Source organism: Cherax quadricarinatus, chromosome 7 (genome assembly GCF_038502225.1).
Source record: "Cherax quadricarinatus isolate ZL_2023a chromosome 7, ASM3850222v1, whole genome shotgun sequence".
In the NCBI taxonomy this organism is placed as follows: domain Eukaryota; kingdom Metazoa; phylum Arthropoda; class Malacostraca; order Decapoda; family Parastacidae; genus Cherax; species Cherax quadricarinatus.
The window spans coordinates 17,185,790-17,197,598 of record NC_091298.1 but is presented as its reverse complement, the minus strand read 5'-3'; the positions used below and the strand labels follow the sequence as shown (position 1 = coordinate 17,197,598).

General features: G+C 43.4%; 1 protein-coding gene across 1 annotated transcript; it reads left to right on the top strand.

The window, feature by feature from the left end:
• Positions 1–945: 945 nt before the first annotated feature.
• Positions 946–3,239, top strand: LOC128706263 (MFS-type transporter SLC18B1-like). The gene has a single exon (XM_053801230.2). The coding sequence runs from the start codon at positions 1,172–1,174 to the stop codon at positions 2,558–2,560; it is 1,389 nt and encodes a 462-aa protein (XP_053657205.2). The 5' UTR covers positions 946–1,171; the 3' UTR covers positions 2,561–3,239.
• Positions 3,240–11,809: the final 8,570 nt, after the last annotated feature.

The following is an 11,809-nucleotide window of genomic DNA, read 5'->3' as shown; positions in this document are numbered from 1 at the left end:
ATATTAAAGAGCCATTTTTTATTAGAGTTACTTCCGGACATGTGTTAATGCACAAAACTAGGTGTTTCTGCTTACCCCTAGATGAGGGGGAGGGGGCTCCCTGATGCCGGTGAAAGCTCTTGATCCATGGAATATGAGCTATCCTCCCTTTCCTGGGGTCGGGCCTGATTTTCTCTCATCCTGTTACTGTATGACTACAACTGCTTAAGGGCTTCTCCATGCATATATTAATAATAATAATAATAATATACACCTATTTATGTTTATATACTGAAGATTTAACTAATTTCCGGGTAGGTCTTGTGTATTTACCCCGGTGGGAAAGGTAATTTTAAGATGGTGAATGGCTCTTGATCCAAGGAGTTAGAGATACCCTTATAGTCCCCACGAGTTTTAACACTTATTGAAATATAGTAATGATCAGTAATATTATTAAAATAATAGTACACAGTCTTGGGAGATCTCTACAAGCCACGAGCTTCCGCGGTCACCCATCCAGTTCCTGGCCATACCTATTTAGCTACGAGTAAGAGAGGAGGTGGGAGGAAAGCGATAAGCTGGTGATTAGTGCTCGTGTATGACGACATCACAGATACAAGGGATTGATTTGTTAGTTACTCGGCAGATTGTCTCGTCAACCAGATTTTGCATGTAGGCACCCAAGAGTACGACATAGTGGCGTCGGGGGCAGCACATGCCCTTGTTGTCATGGCCACATCCCTGCCCTTCCCACGTCACTAACTCTTCTTGGGATGCCGCACGCCTCTACCAACCCACATTTCAGCTTTTCATTTCCGACTTTGGTGTAGAATCTCAATCAAATATTATCTTATGTGTAAATGTTAAGCGAGTTTGTTGGTTAAGCAACGTTTAATGATGAAAAGTTATTAATTAGACGTCTAAGAAGGCAGTCATACCTCCGCCATCCTCAGTCAGGCTCCTATATATATTTGGGAGAGCATGGAGTCAGGGCAGTTCGCCCGGGAGCCTAGGCGGTGTAAGTGATCTTGACTGTCCTCTCAGTCATCACTGGCCGTTCACCCCTTTGCCTGCCACCTTCTGCCACTTCCACAACGTGGTTGAAGAAATAATCTCACTCAAGGCATCAGGCTCTCGACATCTTCGTAGCAGTTCACAAAGTTATACGCAACATCACATCTACTCTATCAACATGGGTAAATATACACGTCAACAATGGCTCACCCTCATCGTCTTTGCTATCGCCGACTTCTGCAGTGCCGTCTGCGTATCTCTACAAGCTCCTTTCTACCCAATGATGGCGGAGTCCAAGGGTGCGACTCCGACTCAGTATGGCTTCGTCTTCGGCATCTTCGAGCTGACGGTGTTTATCGTGAGCCCCATCTACGGTAACTACTTGAACAAAATCGGCCCAAAGTTCATGTTCAACGCTGGCATCTTCACCACCGCCACGACGTGCATATTGTTCGGATTTTTAGATCGAATCAACAACACCACAGCTTTCATTGGGCTGTCTTTCGCCATCAGAATAGTGGAGGCCATGGGGAACTCCGGCTTTCTAACAGCATCGTTCAGTATCATCGCTATGGAGTTCCCTGAAAATGTTGGTGCCACCTTCGCCTCCCTAGAGACCTGCTTCGGCCTGGGAATGATCGTGGGTCCCACGCTGGGTGGTGCACTGTTCGAGCTGGGTGGTTACACTCTGCCTTTCGTCACTCTGGGTAGCATGCTGCTCGTCGCTGCTTCTTTGACCTACTGTATCCTGCCATCCTACGGTTCAGATTCAAAAGGTGAAGCGCCATCTGAAGGCAATATTATCTCACTGATGAAGGTCCCTGCTATCGCCCTCGCTGCCTACGCCATCATTGCCTCTTCCATCAGTATTGGCTTCCTGCAAGCGACGTTGGAGCCTCATCTTCGTCCACTTGAGATGTCACCCTTCCAGTTAGGTCTCATGTTCGTCCTTAATGGCGCTACCTACGGCCTCTTCGCTCCATTGTGGGGTTTCTTGTGTGACAAATGCATCAACCCCAGGTTTGTGGTGATCTTTGGAGCCCTTGTGGTGATGGCTGCTTTCATCATAATAGGACCAGCTCCATTCCTGCCCATCCCCACCACATTGCCCCTGTGTATCATCGCTCTTGTCCTTCACGGCACTGGGTTTGGCGCCGAACTTGTCGCCACGTTCACCAGTGCTCACCGAGATGCTGTCCAAAATGGTTTCCCCGACGACATTCAGACCTATGGCCTGGTCTCAGGTCTCTGGACCTCTACCTTCGCCCTAGGAGCTTTCATTGGGCCATCAGCAGCCGGGGCATTGTTCGACTGGATCGGCTTCTCTTGGGCGACCGTATTCGTGGTGGCGCTGCATCTCATCGTCGCGCTGTCATTCTCACTCCACATGTGCTTCGGCAAAAAGAAGGTCAGCGCGGGACTGTACACCAAGATCCACCAAAGTTTAGCTCACAACGACCCAGAGAAAGCTTCGCTTCTTGGTAAGAAACACTCCATCACCTCCATAACAGATTCCTCTTACTTCAGTGGGGCGTCAGACTCGTCAAATGAATATTACGTGTATTGATCAAAAGATCTTCTTAGATGTGAGTAATGTACTAGTCCTCGCACGTGTCAAGCACCCAGGGGAGGTGTTGGCAAGGTAAATCATGGTTTACTTCATGGACATCCTCTACAGTCCCACCGAGTCTGGCAAGTACCAGGCATCTAGTGGAGGTGTTTGGAAGGTAACTCAATGTTTATCAAATGGACGATCTCTACACTCCCACGACACGAAGATTTACGCAAGTTGATGTGTATAAAGCTTCACGACAGCTGTCCGCAACTTGAAAGATTCCAAGTCAGATGACTTCAGCGCCCACCGTAGATAACCACCGCAACTGTACCAGAGTGGCTGCGCAGCGTCCAGATGTCATCAGTTAGTACAAGCACAGGTCACCGACCGACCTAGTACTGTGGTCCAGGAGAACAGGAGAAGCAGGCGGCGGAGAGGTGGTTCCTGCTATCTTACAACACTCAGCATTATTGTTCCTTAGCCGTACTTAATGTTGGTTTAACTAAGTCACCCCCTGCAGGTCTCAGTAGTATTGTTAATTAGTCCTAATGGTACTCCTACCGACTGCTCAATATTGTTATAAGTGTTGCCCTCAGGGCCTCTCATCTCTACCCAGGTTGTAGATATATCGAGTCAAACGTTTGTGAGAATGTTGTCTAACTTATAAAATAAAACTGCAGTTTATATAAAACTTAATTTGATTTTACCTCCTTTGATATAATATTTATTATACACGTCCTTGTGTGTGTGTGTGTGTGTGTGTGTGTGTGTGTGTGTGTGTGTGTGTGTGTGTGTGTGTGTGTGTGTGTGTGTGTGTGTGTGTGTGTGTGTAGAGCTAACATAGTACTTTGCTACTTATTAGTAAAAATGCAAATAAATAATTAAAAATAAAAATGAAAAAGGCTAGAGATTAAAATTTAATAAAAAAAAATAAAGGAAAAGATAATAAAAATCGAATATTGTTTGTCAAAGTATAACACTAAATCATAGAATGTTCATAATGAAGTTTAAATTTGATTTGTTGTAATTAACTTGGTCTTGTATACAGTAACGTCATGGTATAAACCTTGGTAATAAATACCGACAAGTTGGTTTAGAAAGACACGTAAGCAAACACTGTGACATATTTATTAGAAAACGTTTCGGTCCTGGGACCTTGATCACTTCTAACATACAGAGGTAGAAAGACATTATATATATAGGCGGAGAGTGAGATGTGACGCACGTGACCTGAGGAATGTCATAAGAACATAAGAATGGAGGAACACTGTAGAAGGCCTACTGGCCCATGCGAGGCAGGTCCTTATCAAAACAACCTCTGCCTATGATGAGGACGGGTAGACGATGAAATCATGTGACTACTGTGTTGTTGGGTTGGTGCTGCTTAAGTATCATGTATGCCAACAGATCACTGTGGTAAAAATGCAGTCAGTGACTGGCAGCAAAGGTCATGACTGTACCTTGAAAATTCTGACATAATGTGATCGCACAGGTTTACGTACTCTGACTAGGCCCACTACTACTGCTATTTCTACTACCGCAATTTCTACTAGTACCACTACTACCACAATTTTGCTGATACTACTACTACTACTTTATTACTACCACTGCAGCTACTTCTATTACTACAGTTACTACAATACTACTACTATTACTACCATAGCTAGTACCATTAATTCTACTGTCACTGCAACTACTACACTACTACTGCAACTACTATGCTACTTCTACTGTAATGCTGCTACTACTGCTACTACTATTACTACTGCTACTACTATTACTACTGCTACTACTATTACTACTGCTTCTACTACCACAACTATTATACTAATACTACTACTACACTACTGCTACCACTGCCACTACAACTACTGGACTACTACTACTACTACTACTACTACTACTACTACTACTACTACTACTACTACTACTACTACTACTATTACTACTACTACCACGACTATTACAGTAATACTACTACCGCAGCTACTACTACATGCTCTCCGGCTGAGCGGTGCCAGCACACTTAAGATATGTATAACACACCCTTTAAAAGGAGGGATATTGATTTTAGTGAAGGGCTCTTGATCCAAGGAATTGGAGTTACCCTCCTGTTTCATGGGTCAAACTACTTCCCATACGCTGTATGACTCTTACGGCCTTAGAACTCTCCCAGCAACTTTGACATGGAGTTGTGGTGTAGCTGGTAAGATCAAGCGGATGATTTAACTTTAGAATTTAACACTTCAGCGCTTCCAGTCGAAACCTTGTAAAAGTGTCAACGCTGTATAAGCCTTATGGGTTTAGCGCTTGGCTATGATTATAATAATAATAATTGAAAAAGTGCACTTTAACAGCCTTTTAAAAACGTTATGTAGGACGAATGTATAAATGGTTTAGAAAACTAAATTTATAAATGAGACATTTGGGTATCTTCGCCAGTCAGTGGCGATCTGTCCTAGACCATTTTCAAGTTTTTTTTTTCGGTCTCTCCTAGATAATGATCAAGTTTCAGTCTAGGAACGAAGCGAAACGTCGTCTTGCTTTCATTATTAATTTTCGATTATTATTATTATTATAAAACTCAAAACCCACGTGGATCATTTAGAATAGGTAGTGAAGGCTCGATTCTCCGTCCACTATTCATGAATTAGGTGGGAATTACACACAAACATCCCGCACACAGGAGAGAGAAGCCCGGGACGAGGGTCGGGTCCAACTTGGACCATCCACAAGTTGTCGTCGTGGGCTCCTCTCTATGTGCGGGGAGAGTTGTTGCAGTCACGCGTGAAGTATTGTTCACTCTTGCAACACTGTGCTGGATAAAGGATATAGGAAAGCACTGGTTTGGCAATGTAGTTGTGTATGAGTGGAACAAACTCCCAGGCTGAATCATGAACCTTGGTACATGAGTGGGTGTGGGTGGGTATGAGTTGGACTTGTCTAGCATGGGCCAGTAGGCCTGCTGCACTGTCGCTCGATAACACAGTCCGATCATACAGTTGCTCTACACCGCAAGAAGCCTCTCTTTGACCCCGTCGGGGTGTAGAATTTATATTCTACAAACGTGATATCCTTTTCACAATGCTGTCGAATCGTGTGAAAATCAAGCCTGTGAATGGTGCAATAAATGACTCCTCGAAGTTAGCTTTAGCTACTGTCGTTAGGACCTGCCTGCAGGTCAAATTTACGGCAATCCACTCTCTGAAAGACTCCTTCATTGTCGTCTGCACAGATGACACGGAAGCACTAAAACTAATGGACGACTCTTCAATCAGGACCCTACAAACACAACAATTCACTCTATCCCCGTCTCCATTCTTGAAGTCGAAACGTTCGGTCTTTGTGAAAAGACTTGACAATATCGTCACCTCTCTCTCTACTGAAGCACTGAAGACATCTATTGAGGAACAAAACACGTGGGCCTCGGTAGACAACATCTCAAAGATCCCCAACGCCGCATCAATGCTAAAGATTACATTCTCAGACATCTCCATGGCTGCCCAAGCTCTCTCTGACGGTCTGGGCATCTCATATTACCACATTCACCCAAGTCATATAGAACAAGAACGTTTCACATACATCTCCCACTGCTGGACCTGCTACTCCTATAATCACACCACCAAGGACTGCCCCATCAAGAATAAGAAGTTTTGTTCAAAATGTGGGAATGATGGACACGATTTCAGATCTTGCACCATTACTACAGCACCAACATGTCTTAACTGCAAGGGTAATCATCATACCCTTGGCTTCATATCAAGAAGCATAAATAATAGGAGTCCTCAGGTTGTTCTTCAACTCTATACATCCTTGGTTAGGCCTCATTTAGATTATGCTGCACAGTTTTGGTCACCTTATTACAGAATGGATATAAATTCTCTGGAAAATGTACAAAGGAGGATGACAAAGTTGATCCCATGTATCAGAAACCTTCCCTATGAGGATAGACTAAGGGCCCTGAATCTGCACTCTCTAGAAAGACGTAGAATTAGGGGGGATATGATTGAGGTGTATAAATGGAAGACAGGAATAAATAAAGGGGATGTAAATAGTGTGCTGAAAATATCTAGCCTAGACAGGACTCGCAGCAATGGTTTTAAGTTGGAAAAATTCAGATTCAGGAAGGATATAGGAAAGTACTGGTTTGGTAATAGAGTTGTGGATGAGTGGAACAAACTCCCAAGTACCGTTATAGAGGCCAGAACGTTGTGTAGCTTTAAAAATAGGTTGGATAAATACATGAGTGGATGTGGGTGGGTGTGAGTTAGACCTGATAGCTTGTGCTACCAGGTCGGTTGCCGTGTTCCTCCCTTAAGTCAATGTGACCTGACCTGACTAGGTTGGGTGCATTGGCTTAAGCCGGTAGGAGCCTTGGACCTGCCTCGCATGGGCCAGTAGGCCTTCTGCAGTGTTCCTTCGTTCTTATGTTCTTATGTTCTTATGTTCTAAGTGCCCACTCAGGAAAGAAATCATATTGAAGAAAACTAAAGTTCTGAAGAAGACCTCCAATTCACCGACATATGCTGCAATAACCAAACCACAAACCGACACCATCAAGACTCTACACGCTAATCTACAGGCACCATCGCCCAGCAACTCCCTCTCTCCACTCCCCGACGGTGCTCCTTCCAAGGTGCTGTACTGCATGGTGTATGCACACCTTGCAAACGCAGCAAACCCCGGCACTTTCAACACCACTATTAACGAACTATTCCGTCTGAACAACATGCCTGCCTTCAATTTTCCGGACTCCACACCTTCAGAAGACATCCTCAAGATGTCTTCTGAGATAGAGTGTGCTTCCCTGGAGCTGGTGTTGGGGACATTGTCAACAGGCTGGATAATATCATGTCAGGTAATGGGAACAAGCCCATTATCTGTCTCAGTGTTGGTGGAAATGATATTGGGAAGGGTAGGAGAGAGGAGCTGCTAGATAAGTACAGGTCAGCTATAGATTTCATTAAGTCTAAGGGAGGGATCCCAATCATATGTAGCATCTTGCCTAGAAGGGGAGTAGGAAATGAATGGTTGTCTAGGGCAATTGGTGTAAATTGCTGGCTAGACAGATACTGCAAGGAACTTGCAATCCCATTCATTGACAACTGGAACAACTTTTATGGCAAACATGATATGTATGCAAGGGATGGGGTACATCTCTCTGGGGCTGGGGTGGTAGCACTTGCAGACTCGATTGAGAAGGCCATTGGTGAAATGCCTATGATTTTAAACTGATGGAAGATAGAGGTATGGGTGTGTGTGGGAAACAAGCAGGTTGCAACACTTGGGTTGGAAACAGTAAATGTATAAAAGGCATTCAGCATGAAGTTATAAATAAAGACAATAGATCAGGTCAGCAAACAAAGGGGGACAGCAGAGGGCAGCAAGGGACTAGCTCCCTTAAGGTTTACTATACTAATAGCAGGAGTGTAAGAAATAAGATAGATGAGCTAAGATTAATTGCAAGTGCAGAAAACATACATATTATTGCTATAACAGAGACCTGGCTCAATCTGAAAGATAGAGAGATGCCCTCTGAATGTCACATACAAGGCTATAAATTATTCCACAATGACAGGGTCAACAGGAAAGGTGGTGGAGTAGCGATGTATGTCAGAGACAATTTAAATTGTTGTGTTAGACAAGATATTAAATTAGAAGCGTCAGCCACTGAATCTGTTTGGTTACAGCTTCTCGAGGGCCGAGAAAAACTAATTTTGGGTGTGATTTACAGGGCCCCAAATCTTGATAGGGAGTCCAGTAAACTTCTATGGGATGAAATTCGTAAGGCATCTACATACGAAAATGTTGTGCTAATGGGAGATTTCAACTATAGACAGATTGACTGGAGCAATTTGACAGGAAATTTAGAGTCAGGTGACTTTCTTGATACGATCCAGGATTGTTTTTTAAAACAGTTTGTGACAGAGCCAACTAGGGGAAATAACCTCCTTGACTTGGTTCTTGCCAGTAGAGAAACACTAATTAATAATCTTGAGGTTAATGATGAGCTTGGGGAAAGTGATCACAAATCACTCAGTTTTAATATATCATGGAATTCCCCTAATAATGGCAATCAAGTCTCCGTCCCTGACTTTCGCTTGGCTGATTTCATAGGACTGAAAAATTACTTAGGTGGGCTGAACTGGAATGACCTGACTAAGGGTCAGGTAGGTGGTGATGGTTGCCGATACGATGCTTTCCAGGGCATAGTTCTAGCTGCTCAGTCAAATTATGTTCCAAATAGGGAAATCAGATCAAACAAAAATGATCCTAAATGGATGAACAATAGATTAAAATATCTGATTGGTCAAAAGAGAGGCATATATAGGCAAATCCAAAGAGGAGAGGGGCAATTGAGAAATCGATATATTCAGTTAAAGAGAGAAATAAAAAAGGGAATTAGAAAAGCAAAAAGAGATTATGAGGTTAAAGTTGCAAGAGAATCGAAGACTAACCCAAAAGGATTCTTTCAGGTATACAGAAGTAAGATCAGGGACAAGATAGGCCCACTCAAAAGTTCCTCGGGTCAGCTCACTGACAGTGATAAGGAAATGTGTAGAATTTTTAACACATACTTCCTCTCAGTTTTTACACAGGAGGATACCAGCGATATTCCAGTAATGATAAATTATGTAGAACAGGACGATAATAAACTGTGCACTATTAGGGTCACAAGTGACATGGTCCTTAGGCAAATAGATAAATTAAAACCTAACAAATCCCCAGGCCCTGATGAACTGTATGCAAGGGTTCTAAAGGAATGTAAAGAGGAGCTTAGCACACCTTTGGCTAATCTTTTCAACATATCACTACAAACTGGCATGGTGCCAGATAAGTGGAAAATGGCAAATGTGATACCTATTTTCAAAACAGGTGACAGGTCCTTAGCTTCGAACTATAGACCAATAAGCCTAACCTCCATAGTGGGAAAATTTATGGAATCAATAATTGCCGAGGCAGTTCGTAGCCACCTTGAAAAGCATAAATTAATCAACGAATCTCAGCATGGTTTTACAAAGGGGCGTTCCTGCCTTACGAATTTATTAACTTTTTTCACTAAGGTATTTGAGGAGGTAGATCATGGTAATGAATATGATATTGTGTATATGGACTTCAGTAAGGCTTTTGACAGGGTCCCACATCAGAGACTATTGAGGAAAATTAAAGCACATGGAATAGGAGGAGAAATTTTTTCCTGGATAGAGGCATGGTTGACAAATAGGCAGCAGAGAGTTTGCATAAATGGGGAGAAATCAGAGTGGGGAAGTGTCACGAGCGGTGTTCCACAGGGGTCAGTGTTGGGCCCCCTGCTGTTCACAATCTACATAAACGACATAGATGAGGGCATAAAGAGCGACATCGGCAAGTTTGCCGATGACACCAAAATAGGCCGTCGAATTCATTCTGACGAGGACATTCGAGCACTCCAGGAAGATTTGAATAGACTGATGCAGTGGTCGGAGAAGTGGCAGATGCAGTTTAATATAGACAAATGCAAAGTTCTAAATGTTGGACAGGACAATAACCATGCCACATATAAACTAAATAATGTAGATCTTAATATTACGGATTGCGAAAAAGATTTAGGAGTTCTGGTTAGCAGTAATCTGAAACCAAGACAACAGTGCATAAGTGTTCGCAATAAAGCTAATAGAATCCTTGGCTTCATATCAAGAAGCATAAATAATAGGAGTCCTCAGGTTGTTCTTCAACTCTATACATCCTTGGTTAGGCCTCATTTAGATTATGCTGCACAGTTTTGGTCACCGTATTACAGAATGGATATAAATTCTCTGGAAAATGTACAAAGGAGGATGACAAAGTTGATCCCATGTATCAGAAACCTTCCCTATGAGGATAGACTAAGGGCCCTGAAACTGCACTCTCTAGAAAGACGTAGAATTAGGGGGGATATGATTGAGGTGTATAAATGGAAGACAGGAATAAATAAAGGGGATGTAAATAGTGTGCTGAAAATATCTAGCCTAGACAGGACTCGCAGCAATGGTTTTAAGTTGGAAAAATTCAGATTCAGGAAGGATATAGGAAAGTACTGGTTTGGTAATAGAGTTGTGGATGAGTGGAACAAACTCCCAAGTACCGTTATAGAGGCCAGAACGTTGTGTAGCTTTAAAAATAGGTTGGATAAATACATGAGTAGATGTGGGTGGGTGTGAGTTAGACCTGATAGCTTGTGCTACCAGGTCGGTTGCCGTGTTCCTCCCTTAAGTCAATGTGACCTGACCTGACTAGGTTGGGTGCATTGGCTTAAGCCGGTAGGAGACTTGGACCTGCCTCGCATGGGCCAGTAGGCCTTCTGCAGTGTTCCTTCGTTCTTATGTTCTTATGTTCCCAATGTCACGAACTTTACTGCACCTGCAGACCTGTCTCCTGCCCAAGCAACTGCTCCTGTAACTTCTATAACCACTTCCACCGCTGACAACGTTGATCAAGTTGCCTCAGCCACCGTCTCCCACCTCTCCCAGCTTGCTGTTACACAACCATTACACCTCACAGCTGCTCCTGTCGAACCTCAGTCACCTGCTACCACCATTGTAGATTCTCCCAGTGAATTCACTCCTCAAGAGGAAGATAACGACGACTCCAGTAAACCCTCATGGGAAAACCTTACCTTTTACACTTCTCCTTCAAATACTGACACCATGACCTGTACTGAACTCTACAAAAGCCTCGGTGCTGGAACAGTCAAGTATGCATGTGAATCACCGCTTCACTTCACACTCACCCAAGTGCTTGAGTTCATCAAGCCTCTACGTTTCACCTTCAGCAACAAGGCTAAATTATACCACCTATCTAGAAGCAGCTTCAAAAAGTTCGAAAATGGCTCCATTGCCAACCTGCCTCCTCAGTTACTCCTATAACTCCCATATGTGTTCTACCTTCTGATGTGACCTAGCCTGCTGCCAGCTACTCAAGATTCAAGACTTAAACTACCACAAGTTCAATGCAACAGTCCCTGCTATTCCTGTTCTCAAGTCTGCCCCACGATCGCCTTAGCTGCTGGGTTAAGCCCTGGCTCTATTTCTCTTACTAAGAACACTCCTCTCCAGAGCTATTCTTCATCTGTCCCGTCTTCCCCGCTCATCCCATTGGGATCTTACCTAAACTTGTTTGCTTGCTTGCTTTTGCCTGCTGCAGTGTTTCTCCATATGCTCGTACATCAGCGGAGGTGGTAAATTGTATGCGATACCCATAAAATGTCGAAAAGGACGATTGTGTACTAAATAATGTAGATCT

Coding starts and splice junctions, on each gene's coding strand:
- LOC128706263 (XM_053801230.2), top strand. CDS start 1,172: ATGGGTAAATATACACGTCAACAATGGCTCACCCTCATCGTCTTTGCT.